Source organism: Xiphophorus couchianus, chromosome 13, assembly GCF_001444195.1.
Source record: "Xiphophorus couchianus chromosome 13, X_couchianus-1.0, whole genome shotgun sequence".
Taxonomy (NCBI): domain Eukaryota; kingdom Metazoa; phylum Chordata; class Actinopteri; order Cyprinodontiformes; family Poeciliidae; genus Xiphophorus; species Xiphophorus couchianus.
Genome location: NC_040240.1, coordinates 720,953 through 736,822, shown reverse-complemented (window position 1 = coordinate 736,822; position 15,870 = coordinate 720,953). Strand labels below are relative to the sequence as shown.

The 15,870-nt window shown below is 42.0% G+C and overlaps 1 protein-coding gene across 4 annotated transcripts in view; it reads right to left on the bottom strand.

Moving 5' to 3' along the window:
- LOC114155726 (uncharacterized) overlaps nucleotides 1-15,870 on the bottom strand; it is a 274,038-nt gene that overhangs the window by 62,090 nt on the left and 196,078 nt on the right. For all 4 annotated transcript variants that reach the window (XM_028035761.1, XM_028035762.1, XM_028035763.1 and 1 more), the window contains 7 exons: nucleotides 12,872-12,988; nucleotides 12,414-12,740; nucleotides 11,446-11,799; nucleotides 11,057-11,235; nucleotides 6,963-7,179; nucleotides 6,796-6,894; nucleotides 6,558-6,722 (listed from right to left, as the gene is read on the bottom strand). In XM_028035761.1, coding sequence (XP_027891562.1) covers nucleotides 6,558-6,722; nucleotides 6,796-6,894; nucleotides 6,963-7,179; nucleotides 11,057-11,235; nucleotides 11,446-11,799; nucleotides 12,414-12,740; nucleotides 12,872-12,988 — 1,458 coding nt within the window. The remainder of the gene's footprint in view (nucleotides 1-6,557; nucleotides 6,723-6,795; nucleotides 6,895-6,962; nucleotides 7,180-11,056; nucleotides 11,236-11,445; nucleotides 11,800-12,413; nucleotides 12,741-12,871; nucleotides 12,989-15,870) is intronic.

The window sequence follows — 15,870 nt, the reverse complement described above, 5'->3', positions numbered from 1 at the left end:
CTCAACAGAAAAGTGACATTAATATTTAGTAGATCCTCCTTTTGCAAAAATAACAGCCTCTAGACGCTTCTTATAGCTTTTAATGAGTTCCTGGATCCTAGTTGAAGGTATTTTTGACCATTCCTCTTTGTAAAATAATTCCAGTTCAGTTAGGTTTGATGGTCGCCGAGCATGGACAGCCTGCTTCAAACCATCCCACAGATGTTCAATGATATTCAGGTCTGGGAATTGAGATGGCCATTCCAGAACATTGTAATTGTTCCTCTGCATGAATGCCTCAGTAGATTTGGAGTGGTGTTTTGGATCATTGTCTTGCTGGAATATCCATCCCCGGCGTAACTTCAACTTTGTAACTGATTCTTGAATATTGTTCTCAAGAATCTGCTGATATTGTATGGAATCCATGCGACCCTCAACTTTAACAAGATTCCCCGTGCCGGCATTGGCCACACAGCCCCAAAGCATGATGGAAGTTCCACCAAATTTTACAGTGGGTAGCAAGTGTTTTTCTTGGAATGCTGTGTTTTCACCTCCATGCATAACACCTTTTTTTATGACCAAACAACTCAATCTTTGTTTCATCACTCCACAGGACTTTATTCCAAAATGAAGCTGGCTTGTCTAAATGTGCTTTTGCAGACCTCAAGCGACTGTTTGTGGCGTGCTGGCAGAAAAGGCTTCTGTCGCATCACTCCCCCATACAGCTTCTTCTCATGCAAAGTGCACTGAATTGTTGAGCGATGCACAGTGACACCATCTGCAGCAAGACGATGCTGCAGGTCTTTGGAGGTGGCCTGTGGGGAGTCCTTGACAGTTCTCACCATTCTTCTTCTCTGCCTCTGATATTTTTCTTGGCCTGCCACTTCTGGGCTTAACAAGTACTGTCCCTGTGGTCTTCCACTTCCTTACTATGTTCTTCGCAGTGGAAACTGATAGTTTAAATCATTGAGACAACTTTTTGTATCCTTCCCCTATACAACTATGTTGGACTATCTTTATTTTGAGACCATTTGAGAGTTCTTTTGAGGTGCTCATGATGCCACTCTTCAGAGGAGATTCAAATAGGAGAACAACTTGCAATAGGCCACCTTAAATACCTTTTTCATGGTTGGCTACACCTGGCTATGAAGTTCAAATCATAATAAAGTTACTTAATCAATATTGTGTTTCAGTAAGTCAGTGAAAAGTAGTTAAGGGTATTCAAATCAATAAAATGATAAGAGTACCCAAATTTTTGCACCTGTCAAATTTTGTTTTAATACATATTGCACATTTTCTGTTAGCCCAATAAACCTCATTTCAATACTGAAATATTACTGTATCCATCAGTTACTAGATATATCACACTGAAATAGCTATTGCAAACACCCAAATATTTAGAAATAAAAACAAAAATTAAGATTAATAGGGAAGCCCAAACGTTTTCACATGACTGTAAGTAAGCATAGCCGTTAGAAAACGCTCAAATGAATGGCTCCACTTTTCAAAATGCGATGCAAATTATGCTCTTTGCAATATTTGTGACGTGAGGTACAAGGCCAGTGTTGAAAGCATGCATAACTTGAGAAAACACCTGGCTAAACACAAGATTTTTCTAAAGAGTGCACAACTTTCGACAGCCTCAGACCTACAACTCCTGCATTAGCCTCTGCTAGCACACCTGCATCTATCACCGACTCTTCTTCTGTAGCCGGCAACATGGACGGACAAATGTTTACTACATTTGGTTATGGCAACAACAACATGTACCATGCAACTGAGGGGACTTGATAAATAGGAATACATGGAGCTGGATTTGAATTTGTTCGATGAGACAAAACACTCCGTTAGTTGCTCTGAAGAGTTTTCACTTTAAAGAAATTTGTCAAACATCTGTGAATATAAAGAGTTGGATGTTGTCTTGATATATTTGTTAAATGTTATATAAGAAAATATTTTTTTATGAAAAACAACACACAAAAGTTCCAAAAATTGGTACCGTCGAGTACCATCACTGATGGTACCGGATATCAATACCAAATCAATTCAAGTGTCAAAGGTACGCATCCCTAGATGCACATAGGTGAAATTCTGTAAGAGCAGTTGTGAATATGGGCTTCTTGTGTTTATGTTTGATGAAAAAGGTTGTTTCTGTCAGTTTCCTCCTGTGACCCCAGTGGAGTTGTCCAAACTCATTTCAGGCATGCAAAGCTCCACTTGTGCTCTGGACCTCATTCCATCCATGTTTGTAAATAACTGTCTCCCTGTCATTTCTCCACTTATCAGTGGCATCATCATCGTCACCCTCCTTCAGCTCTGGTTCAGTCCCCCAAACCCTCAAACTCGCTGCTATGACACCCATCCTCAAACAGCCCGGACTAAACCCTGACACGATCTGACCAACATCCCCTTTCTGTCTAAAATACTGGAAATGTTGTTGCCAATCAAATGAAAACCCACCTTACTTCCAATGACTTGCATGAACCATTTCATTCTGACTTCCGTTCACTTCACAGCACAGAAATAGCCCTACTAAAAGTCACCATTGATCTCCTTTTCTCAAACTCTGGACATCTCAACATTCTTGTCCTCTTAGACCTCACCATCAGTCACACCATTTTTCTCTCCAATATAGAATGCTCCCTCAACATCACCGACATCGCTGTCTCCTATTTACAGTCATATCTCACAAACAGACAACAATTTAACAACAGCTCCTCCACTGCTCTTCTATCACGGTGTAACAGAAGAGCAGAACTGTTAGAAATATTTAGTATGTTATCTTATGTTTGCTGTGTTTGTGGTGTGAAGTTGTTTTGTTGCGCAACAGCTCCCATTGTTATGTGAGTTCACCAGTTCCTGCATTGTAGCTACAGAAGGAAACAAACAAGAACTGAACTCAACCGCCTGCAGAAGGAAGCAAACAGGAACTGAACTCTGCACTTTGCACTACGTCAGCCCGTAGGTCCAACACGCCTGTGACTCAAGAGAACAGAAGAACAGAAGAAGCAGCAACACTACATAATTAACTCAAGATAACAGAATAAGCTATGTGACTAGGGACCACCGTAAGAAAATATAAAGAAAGGGTGTGGTAGCACGTGCTTCAGAACAGTGGGAGATTGTAACTGAAGCACGCTCCTGTCTTTTCTCCTTGCCACAAGTAAATCTAAAACTTTCTTGTCTTTCTCCTATTTGTGTGGTGTTTGAATGTTTTAGGTTGTTTGAACCTGATAAGAACTGCCTTCTTTCATCTAAAAAATATTACTTCTCCATCCATCACTCCCCTTCTTGGCTATACCTACTCCTGTGACCACACCACCCCAGTTCTCCAGAAGCTCCTTCCCTGTCTCTCAGCACATCCATTTCAAAGCCTTCCATAATCAAGCCCCATGCTACCTAACCAACTTGCTCCCCCATTACACTCCTCCACACAGCCTCCACTCCTCATGTCTCTATCACTAACAACCAAGCATCAGACCTGAAGTGATAGAGCGTTCTCCATAGCTGCTCCCATCCTATGGCACTCCCTCTACTAACACATCCGTGACTGTTCAGACCTATCCACATTCAGATCATTTCTCAAAACACACCTTTTTAGAACAGCTTTTAAGGTATGATTAACGTCCTCTTTTATGTTTCATATTTTGTTTGATGTACTTGAGTGCTCCGTTTGTAATTTTGCTTGATTCCTGTAGTGTCCTTGAGTTTTAAGAAAAGCGCTACATAAATAAAATCTATTATTGCTATTATTATTATTATTATTATTGATGTTATTAGGCATAATAGGTCATCAGTATTACATGGCCAAAGATTATACAACTTCAATGATCAGACGTGAAATAATGTATTGCAAACAGTTTTATTCACTTTCAGTGTTTATGGCAACAATGGCATATTCACTGTATTTTTGACACAAAATAATAAGCTACTTCCTGTCAGTATAGTCATATCCATCAATGATGCTATGAAAGACTGGAGCTCGCATCACTCAATTTGTCAATCTGATTAGTAGATTAGTCTCTAGAAAGACAGATTAATCTACTAATTAGTCTCTTTAATTAGACTAATTAGTAGATTAGTCTAATCTACTGTTTCACGTTCCTGTTCTGGATGTGAAACAGAACAGGAAACTGAGAGAATGTTTATTAGTGGAAAGAAACAAATGCACAAAGACTAACAACAGGCTCCTTAGGTTGAAACGTGAGGTGAACGTAACTACAACCTGTTGTCAAGTGCAATATGATCACTTTATTGCGTGCTTATAAATTGTAATGCTCCAGGCCTGTGGAGAAGATTTCTGTGAAAGTTTAGAGGTACGGACATGGAGGTCTCACATTGGGTTTAAGCCGTTAAACCAAAGGTAATAATTTGAGTTTGTTGCAGATTATATGTTAGCATGTTTACTCCAAGAAAAAAAGCTTGGAATCCTTTTGTTCTCATTTTAGTGACAAAAACCTCTAAATGCTTTTCTAGCGTGTATAGAAACTCCAAGATATGGACAGCAGAAGACTGATTAGATAAAATATCTGAAACATTTCATGCACGAATGTCAAAATGTGTGGTAAAGATACATTTGTAGCAGGGATGCCCAAATTTTTTGAGACCAAGATCTACTTTCTCTCTCACCAGCCGACTGAGATCTACCTCATAAGACGAAGACATAAAAATTGTAAATTAAACTTTATGGACTTATTTTATGTGATTATACATCAGTTATAGCAGAAATAATAAAGTGATAGAAAACCTAATGCAGTTTCTTCCTCAGTGAGATTCTGACACTGGGAGGAAGTTACTGGTTGCAAACCTGAGGCCAGCAGGTGTCAGTCAGGTATGGTAGATCTGAAATTTGATTTGATGACCTCAATATGAGAAACTAGAGATTAAAAGGAGGAACCAAATAGCACTGTTAAGGTAAAGGCAAATCTTCTGAAGTTGGGAAATAATTAATTTAATTTCATATAATTATCATGGTAGAAGCCATTTGTTTGTTAAAATTGTATGAAATATATTTGTTTAATTTGATGTTTGTTGTCGCAAAAAGTCAATGAATTTCATATGAGCCTGTAAAGAAACTTTGAGGCAGGGATTTTTTTTTTACTATTTTTTTTCTTCAACATCTCTTTGATTATGTGTTAGTTGTTATTATTATTATTATTATTACTAATAATAATAAAAATTTTGAAATATTTGACCAGTCACGTATCTATGGGCCCTTTTTGGCCTACTCATTTCAGGCACATTTGGCACTTTCAAAAAAGAGGTGAGTAATTACTCAGTAGCACATATGTGAACTATGTTTTGGTCATGTCTGTCTGGCTATGTACGAATATTTGTACCACATGCCTGAAAAGTTACTACTTTGCAAAGGAACTGTACCCAGACACAGGACACATTTATTGTTTTGTACCCGGCTTAAAACTTTAAAGGTTCACTGTTATGAAAAATTTACTTTTCGCATGTTTGTGTCCTTCCATTTGGTTATCTAATGCTTCTAGAAATAGTCTAAAACAAACAAACAAAAAAACACCTACTGTTCTTTGGGAATAAGTAAATGTCCTACTGGTATCTGCAATACAACCTGTTTCAAAAACCTGCAAATTGTTGTGTCACAATTTTGTTACATAGCACACCCAAGCCATACCCAGACCTGACAACAAAAGTGGGGCTCCACCCACTTCAGTATAAAATAATGCTAAGTTTGCTCTACCAGATTTACCCTGAATAACGGCTTCTGTAAAAGGAAAATGCTGTGTTGTCGGCTGCAATAGAGCACGTGTCCATGCTTTTTCTCTCAGTCACGGAGAACAAAGCAGTGTGGCTTCATTTTATTTATTTTTTTTTTTGCAATATCCCTGAAATATGGCCAAAGAAAATTGTAGTCCTCTGAAAACTAGAAACAGCCCACAGCACAATTTGTCAAAATACTTGGATTAAAGGAAGGTTCACTTCATACTGTTCAACACTAATCTACAGATGATGGTGATGTAAGTACATAATGATGTTTTGTGTGTTATGTTTTGTTGTTTGGCTTGAACCTGATCTATCACTTAGCAATAAGATAATGCTGAACGACAGCCTCTACTAGTTCTGTGTCTCACCTTAAGTTACCTACAATATCTGTTCATTTACTGTCAGAATTGTAGTAAACTAAAAGTGACAGTACTTTGACAAGATGCAGTGTTTGTGAAAACATGCCGGACAGTCGGATGTTACCTGAGGTTTTATTTTGTTTTTTTGTTTATATGTGTTTCTCCTCTAACATTGGAAATATAGAGTATGACTGAAGTGATTCGGGACTGGGTCTAGTGTATGAGGAAGAAACATTAAAACTCTTAACACTGGCTCTTCACATAAAATATATTTAAATGTATGTTAGTATTCTGGAGACACATGCAAACAACCTTACAAACTAAAAAAAGGACTAAACACGTACGTCACTGCAAAGTCATTTGGCCAACACTGTTCAGTCTTTTAGTGCCAAAAATTAAAGTCTAAGAGATGTAGTTCTTATTCCAAACGTGACCCATTGATGACTAAGTATTCCAACTTAAACTGTGAAGATTAAATGTGTTAACCTTTAGGGTGTTGACAGAATTGTAAAGGCCAGATCTGTCTGTAGGTGGGGGTCCCAGGCCTTTAACCTGTTCTCTCAGCCAGTCCTGAGCTGCTTCATGCTGTTCAATAAGCAGAGTGCACTGCCGCTCCATCACAATACCTTGCTCCAAGTTTGCTACCACATCCTGAGAACAGAAATTCATGTTTAGACTGAAACAGCAGCTGCAGTCACATTTCTCTTATTTTTATTATGCTCACAGTTAGCTGTTTTAGCAGGGCAGGAATGGCCTCCTCCATGGCTGTCCAGGAAGGTTCAATCCAAACTTGGTCTTGTGTGATTTCATACAGCTCCTCAGCCTTCAAGAAGCAGACATATTTAGAATTGTTCTCTAATAACTAAAATATTTTAAATTCTTTGTGTTTACCTGCGAACGCACATCTGAGAATACAGGGGCTAAGGTTGTGCTCTGCTCCAGGAGGGTCTGGGCCTGCTCTACCGCCTGTCTTCGCTCTCCCAAGCCTGGCCACGTGAATATCTGTGGAAGGCTGGATGCCTGCTTCTGGATCTCAGACAGTAGGGCCTCAGCCTGGTCCTGATTAAACTTGCAAGAAAGCAGGCGGTCCATAAAACCTTGCAGCTGACTGCAGGGTGGTAGGTGGTAGATAAGAGAACGTCAGAAATCAGGATCAAATATGATCAAGCAAGAAGAATTGAAAAATTCTCCAATTTTCATGAAACATTCCAAGTAACGTTTCAGGAACAAAACCATGTGGTGACCAAGATTAACTGATCTACAGTTTGATGGGCCCTGACCAGGAACTCACAATCTGGATCTGTAAATGTTGGCAATTTTTTGGATACGCCTTACCCAGAGAGGGTCTGGGCCGTTTTTATAGCACTGACAGTTCTAATGACACTAATACTAATTTTGCTTAAAACAGAATTGGGAAGTGACCACTTACAGCACATATGCTAGAAAATCTGGTTTAATTATGTTCCTTAATGCTCTATTTTCTTTTTCAAAAAGAAATCAGAATTTAAACTTTGGTTTTGTATTTTTTTTAGGTTTTGCTCTGAGCTTTAAGACACCAATTCATGTGGCAGCCCTCTCCTTGGGTTGCCACCTTATCTTGGTGGAGGGGTTTGAGTGCCCCAGTGATCCTAAGAGCTATGCTGTCTGGGGCTTCATGCCCCTGGTAGGGTCACCCAAGGCAGACAGGTCCTAGGTGAGGGACCAGACAAAGTGCACCCTGAAGGCCCCGATGATGATTAAAAACATTGGACTTGGCGTTCCCTTGCCCAGACGCCGGTCTCCGGGGCCCCACTCTGGAGCCAGCCCTGGAGGGGGGGCACGACGGTGAGCGTCAGGTGGCCGGGCTTTTTCCCATGGCGCTCGGCTGGGCTTAGCCCGAAGAAGAAACATGGGTCCCCCTTCCCATGGGCCCACCACCCGTGAGAAGGGCCAAAGGGGTCAGGTGCATTGTGTGATGGGTGGCGGCCAAGGGAGGGGACCCTGGTGGTTTGATCCTCAGTTGCAGAAGCTGGCTCTTGGGACGTGGAATGTCACCTCTCTGGTGGGGACGGAGCCGGAGCTAGTGTGTGAGGTTGAGAGGTTCCGGCTAGAAGTAGTCAGTCTCATTTCGATGCATGGCTCTGGCACCAGTCTCCTTGAGAGGGGCTGGACATACTTCCACTCTGGAGTTGCCCACGGTGAGAGGCGTCAGACAGGAGTGGGCATACTTGTTGCCCCCCATCTCGGTGCCTGTACATTAGGATTTACCCCGGTGAACGAGAAGGTAGTCTCCCTCCGCCTACGGGTTGGGGGACGGGTCCTGACTGTCGTTTGGGGGACATTGAGTCTGAGTGGACCATGTTCCGTGCCTCCATTGTTGAGGCGGCCTATCAAACCTGTGGCCGCAAGGTTGTCAGTGCCTGTCGAGGCGGCAACCCTTGAACTCGTTGGTGGACACCGTTGGCTAGGGATGCTGTCAGACAAAAGAAGGAGTCCTATCAGGTCTTCTTGGCCTGTGGGACTCTGAAAGCAGCTGATGGGTACTGGCGGGCAAAGCGACATGCGGCTCGGGTGGTTGCTGAGGCAAAATCTCAGGCGTGGGAGGAGTTTGGAGAGGCCATGGAGAAAGAGTTCTGTATGGTTTCGAGGCAATTCTGGTCCACCATCCAGCGTCTCAGGAGGGGGAAGCAGTGCGGCACCAACACTGTTTATACAGTAGTGGGGATGGTGTGCTGCTGACCTAACTCGGGACGTTGTGGGCCGGTGGGCAGATTACATTGAAGACCTCCTCAATCCCACCAACATGCCTTCCATTGAGGAAACTGAGCCTGGGGACTCTGGGTTGGGCTCTCCAATCTCTGGGGAGGAGGTTGCCGAGGTGGTTAAAAAGCTCCTCGGTGGCAGGGCCCTGGGGGTGGATGAGATCTGCCCGGAGTTCCTTAAAGCTCTGGATGTTGTAGGGTTGTGTTGGCTAACGCGACTCTGCAATATCGCATGGACATCGGGGGCAGTTCCCCTGGATTGGCAGACTGGGGTGGTGGTCCCCCTGTTCAAAAACGGGGACCAAAGGGTGTGCTCCAATTATAGGGGGGTCACACTCTTAAGCCTCCCTGGCAAGGTCTATTCAGGGGTCCTGAAGAGGAGGGTCCATCGGTTAGTCGAAGCTCGGATTCAGGAAGAGCAGTGTGGTTTTCGTCCTGTCGCGGAACACTGGACCAGCTGTACACCCTCAGCAGGGTTCTGGAGGGCGCATGGGAGTTTGCCCAACTGGTCTACTTGTGTTTTGTGTACTTGGAGAAGGCGTTCGACCGTGTCCGTCAGGGAGCCCCGTGGGGGGTCCTCCGGGAGTATGAGGTACTGACACCGGTCCCTGTATGACCGGTGTCAGAGTCTGGTCCGCATTGCTGGCAGTAAGTCAGGCTTGTTTCTGGTGAGAGTTGGACTCCAGCAGGGTTGCCCTTTGTCACCAATTCTGTTCATTACTTTTATGGACAGAATTTCTAGGCGCAGCCAAGGTGTTGAGGGGATTTGTTTTGGTGGCCTTAGGATCGCATCTCTGCTTTTCGCAGATGATGTGGTCCTGTTGGCTTCATCAGGCCGTGATCTGCAGCTCTTGCTGGAGCGGTTTGCAGCTGAGTGTGAAGCGGCCAGGATGGGGATCAGTGCCTCCAAATCCGAAGCCATGGTCTTGAGTCGGAAAAGGGTAGAGTGCCGTCTCTGGGTCAGGGGGGCTGTCCTGCCCCAAGTGGAGGAGTTCAAGTATCTCGGGATCTTGTTCACGAATGGGGGAAGAAGGGAGTGGGAGATCGACAGGCGGATTGGCACAGCGTCTGCCGTCAAGCAGGCGCTGTACCGGTCTGTCGTGGTGAAGAGAGAGCTGAGCCAAAAAGCGAAGCTCTCGATTTACTGGTCGATCTACGTCTCCCCCCCCCCGCCTCATCTATGGTCATGAGCTTTGGGTCATGACCGAAAGCACAAGATCGCGGATACAAGTGGCCGAAATGGGTTTTCTACTTAGGGTGTCTGGGCTCTCCCTTAGAGATAGGGTGAGAAGCTCAGTCATCCGGGAGGGACTCAGAGTAGAGCCACTGCTCCTTCACGTCGAGAGGAGCCAGTTGAGGTGGCTCGGGTATCTGGTTAGGATGCCTCCTGGACGCCTCCCTGGTGAGGTGTTCTGGGCATGTACCACCGGGAGGAGGCCCCGGGGAAGACCCAGGACACGCTGGAGGGACTATGTCTCTCGGCTGGCTTGGGAACTCCTCGAGATTCTCCCGGAGGAGTTGGAACAAGTGGCTGGGAGAGGGAAGTCTGGGCCTCCCTTCTGAAGCTGCTACCCCCGTGACCTGACTCCGGATAAGCGGAAGAAGATGGATGGATGGATGAATATACACAAAATGTTAATTTAGGTTTGGTTTTAGTTTGTTTCATTTTTTATTTTGATTTTATTTTTGTGGTCTGGTTCTGCTAGTTGTTGTTTTCTTAAGTTTCACTTGTTAATTCAGTCATTATCCAGAGCCAGCTTCCCTTCGTTCAATGCAGCCTAATGTTTTTGCTCAGTAAATAGTCTGACTTTTCCCTTGTCTAGTAATCATCTTCCCAGCATTTAAAGCTCCTTATTTCCTCAGCTCTGTGTGAGACCCACCTGCGATGCTCAACATTGTTTGCCTGCCACTATTGCCATTGTTTCATGTGTTTAGATTATGTTACTTTACTTTCAGTTTGTATGTTTTCAGTATATTTCATTACTTAACTTCTTCAAAAATCATCTTACTGCCTGTGTTTGTGACCTTCACACCAACTTGAAACTATCACAAAAGTATTAAAACCAGAGATAAGATTTAGAATAGAGCCTCTCTGCTGAGGTAAGATGAGGTCTAAATTTCAGAATAGGACCACTGTCTTCAGTACCATGTTTCCTTGATTTTATCAATACACCAGCACATCACAAAAATCAAAAAGGATTTTGTTGAAATTATGTTACAATTATTCTAAAACATGCTTTGTACCTGTGGGTCTCTTCAGCAGTTTGCAAAACTGCCCTCCACTGTATCTCTACATCCTGGACAATCTGCTGAGCCTCCATCCTCTTATGTTCTGGCAGGCCTGCATAGTCACAGAGACTCTGTGCTCGCCTCTTCAGCTCCATCACTTGACTTTCACCATTTGACTTAAAGCTCAAGATGACCTACATGCAAAGTTTGTGCTGATATACATAAATCATTGTAAAACCACAGACATTCATATCTGAGATGGTCCCAATAAACATTTTCAGCTAATGAAAAACTATTTGAGTAATCATCTTTATGTGGTAAACATTGTGACTGAAAAATGAACGTGAAAGAAAATGTTCATTGCAGCATGATTTGTTTAAAAAATGTTCTTATGAATATCATACCTGTGCAGTTTTCATTCTTTCCTCTAGCTGAGCCTTGCTGCCCTGCATCCCACCTTGCATACATTCAGCTTGTTTATCCAGGCCTTCAATCCAACTTTTAGTGTTATCTGCATGGTTTCGGAAGGCCCCCATTTCTCTGGAGAGTGAGTAGTGGACCTCAGCTTTCAGCAGAGTGTTTTCAGCAGTCTGCAGGACTTTCCTCCAAAGTTCTTCTGAGTTTTGTGCTGCCTTCTGGGCCTTTTGCTGTGCATACACTGAAAATTCTTGTCTGCCTTCCTGCTCAGACAAACTCTGGCTATGTCTTGTCAGTTCAGACAGCTTTGAGTCTCCCTCAGGCTTGAGGCTCAGGATGTTCTAATGATAAAACACATTTTCAATGCAAGGAGTTTAAATTAGTATACATGTTTTAATAAAGCACACAGACAAAGGAAAAAGAACACTTTCATTGTGAGTGTGTGTGTACATAATTGTATTGGAAATTATTGGAATTTTCAGATAAATTAAATTTGGACCTTGAGTAGGCCAAACTAACCCATAAATTTGACCTGACTCTGCTGCTGCTTTTTTTTTTTTTTGCAAAACTCTCAAAACTTACAGTTACAGTTATGCACAGTTACTCTTCTTACTATAACTGTGCATGCATATTGTAGCAGTACATTTACTTGAGGTGTCAATCATGTCTCCTTATTTGCCTTACAAAAGTCCACTTTATGTTTAGAATGGTCCTGATTGATACCACTCACAGCTTTCTGTAGACATTCAAAATTCACTGACATAGGAATCATTCCAACTCACTCAAAATATGAAGCAGCACTTGTCAAACAATAACAATTGAATGTTAAGGAACTGGTTCAGGGAAAGCAATAGAAGTAGAAATGATGGATGATTTTAAATATCCCTTTTTTAAAATTATCTTTAAAAAGTAAGTAGTTTGAAAAAGTACTTTTCTTCTAGAACTTTATACATACCTGAGACGTTTTTATCACTTGTTCTAGATCAGTCTCATTATCCAGAGACATAAGATCCTTCTGCTTTCCTTTTAGCCAGTTGCCAATGCTTTCATTCAGGGCTTCAAAGTTCCTGATCTGAAGATCCAGAGCACACTGCCTTTCAGCTTCACTCATTGCTTGTTTAGCATTTTTTAGCAGCCTTGCCCACTGTTCCTCACTGTCTTGTAATCTTTGCGCAAGGTCTTGCTTTTTCTGTTTGCCAAGATCCTGTGAACAAACACTCTGACAAAGACTCCTGAGCTTCTGGACTCTGTAATCACCTTCAGCCTTGGAACTCATTATGGCCTAGAAATAAGAGGAGAAGTGTCACCACAAAGACCATTAGAAATAAATGAAATATTTTTTTAAGAATTTGTTTTTATACTCCATTGGTTTACATGTATTAAATGTATGTGGGAGAACAATTGATAGCTGACCTCTGCTACATGAAGTCTGTCCCCAGGTTTAGTTTGGTTGACCAGGGACACCATTTGTTGTTGGAGCCCCTCAATCCAGTAATCGGTGTTACTTTGATGGGTATCCAATTCTCTCATCTAAAAAAATAAAAAGGATTATTTTTGAAAAAGTCATCTGAAACAACAGCACTTCATACGGATTGGTGTGGACATATCTGTATCCAACGTCTATTTTAAACTATTTTCCACTGTGAGCACTGAACATTACAAGCCAGTTTATTCAGACAGCAAAAAAAAATACACAAGATAAAGTGCTTTATACATCACCAGACAGATAGAACAGACAGAACACCAAAGATCTTTATGCACGGTATTTGCTTAAAAAGTAATTAAGACTTAAAAGCATTGCATTACAGAAACGCCTTTTAAAATGCTAATTTAAATCCAAATCTAATATTTAATTTCAGACTTTTACAGACAAATTTGTTTCTTCCAATTTTTCTGCAGGCAAACATGTTTTCCAACCGTTGTTAAAAGAACCAACAGTTTGGACAAATATGACCTCAACAGCCTGGCTCAGTATGAAGACTTGGAAAGGAACATACAGACTGTATGTGTTCAAAACACTGGGAGGGGGGGGGGGGTTGAGGGGGCATGTTCTACATGATTCATACTTGATAAGAACCTCACAAATGTATTTTATCCCAAGACTATTGTCGCGTAGTGTTGTGAGGTCTTTCCAGGTACACGCAGAAAACAGAGCATAAGGGCCTGAAAGAAATAGAGTGCCTTGCAGTTTGATTTAAGTATAATTAAGGATAAATATGTATGTGCACATTTAAACACTGAATGATTTTCTGAAATGTATTTTTGTATCTTAATTTGTAATGATTATAAAAACATGATGATTATGGTTGCTACTTAATAATAGATTACAGAAATGTGTTGATTTACAATCATGCTTGATAATTAACAATGGATTACAAAACTGTGTTGATTTAAAATCATACTCAAAGTTATGATGAATGTAAATGATAAGATGATTGTGTTAATGATTTATAATGAATTAACAGAAATGTGATGACTTAAAAAGATGAAGTTAAAGTGATGGGTGAGGTCCTGTTCTCAGGCTGTGTCGCAATAGGCAAGCCGAGTAGAGCAGGGGAGCAGGGGAGTTTCAAGGAGTACGATTACGAAAGACGCCAGATGGCTTGCAAAAAGAGGAAGTTCACATGATGTTTAACGCTGTAGGTTACGCAAGGGCTGACAGTTGGGGAAGGTTGGGACTTTCCATAGACTCATCGAACGTTCAAGAAGTCACGTACACCGCCTCCCCATACACAACCATGGGCTGAGATAGTATAAAAGATGGCAGAAAGAGGAACAAACTGTTCTTAGTCAGCGGCACTGAAGACGAGTCAACAGGAGGACGCAGAGAAAAGATCAGCAGAGGACCGCACTTTGGAGCTATGGGGAAGTTGAGACTTCGCGCCGCCAAAAAGGGACAAGATCTTTCAGCCCCCAGCCCTGGCTCCTGATTCTACCGCCGACTCTGCCTCAACCCAATGATCTCAAACTCACTGCAACAGACTTGGAGGAAAGACAAAGGTCCCGGAGGGATAAAGAATTGGGCGTTCAAAGGATAATGACCCGTTCTGCTTTGATTCTGTTCTAAAGAGGATTTTGCCACACAAGGAGCAAAGACTCTGACCAAGGAATTGAAGATTTCTGTTGCCGGGATCAACTGCCATCTGGGTATGAGTTGAACTGCTCCCCAAAAGCCTGTCTCAGTTTATTAGTGACACAGGCCAGGGAAAGGAGTTAGAATAATATGGTTGGTTTATGTTGATTTTATTGTTCTAAATTAGTACTGTAATCTCTAATAATTAATTTGTATGTCACTTATCCCTGCTAAAGCTTGCTTAATAAATATACTTTTTAAAATTCTGTAGAAGTTGGTGGACATTGAAATTAATTGAGTCATTGATTATTTTAGTTTTTCCAATTAAAGTAAAATTAGTGTGCATGATTCTAGTAATGTGGTGGCTTTGGACTTTCCTTTAGTGAGTATAAAAATAACGACCCTGGGACTTGGATCTAAGTCACTAAATCTAATCTAGCCGTTTCCAAGTGCAGGTTATTTTAGAGAGAGGGCTACCGTTAACAGAAGTGGTTATTGGAGCTATGCAACTGTGAAGGCTACTCAGCTGATTGCTTCTTAACTGTAGAGGGTTGTAACTTCTGGATCGAAGGTAGTTAGAGTTAGACGAGCCTCTCTCGCCACCAGTTTAAAAAGATTATCTCTCATAGACCTCATTTAGGGTAAGACTCAGGTCTTAGAGATATTCCGGACCTGTTAGACAGAGAACTGGACAGTAGTCAACCCAGAGGAGTGGGCGGAGCTGACTATTGCAAACTTCATTCAAAGTACCACATTTGGCTCTCACTGACAGATGCCTGATTACAATTGAATCATTTAGTTCACAAAGAGGCATCGCCTCAGTCATTAAATTCCAGGAAAGAAATATGTAGACAAAAAATACATAGCGCTGACCAAAGTAGACCTCATGTCTATCTTGGTTGTACAGTTGGAGATAGAGTCACAAGAAACTGCTAAAAGTCTGCGAGGCCACATTTTGACTTCACGTGTCCTAACTGCTGAGTTCATCACCCAACCAGATTTTCTGTCGGATCACATACTGAAACAGATCAAGTTTGCTTGGATCTTGGGGAAAGGTGAATAGTGACCTTGGGAAAGCTGACCTTGGACTAGAGACGTGACAAGTCATACTCAATATCATAAGAAAAGGCTGAGTCAGTTGTGGGGATCAACTGGCTCCACTGGAAGAGGTATACCTATTCACGTAAAATTGAACGATGCCATGCTTCGGTATCTATCATTGTGACAGTATGGAAGAAAGGGGGTACAGAAAAGTCTCTTGCAGTCATGATCTACATAAGACAAGAAGTAGGTCATTTTGGATTGAAATTCTGATTTTTCCTGTTTATATTGAATGCCT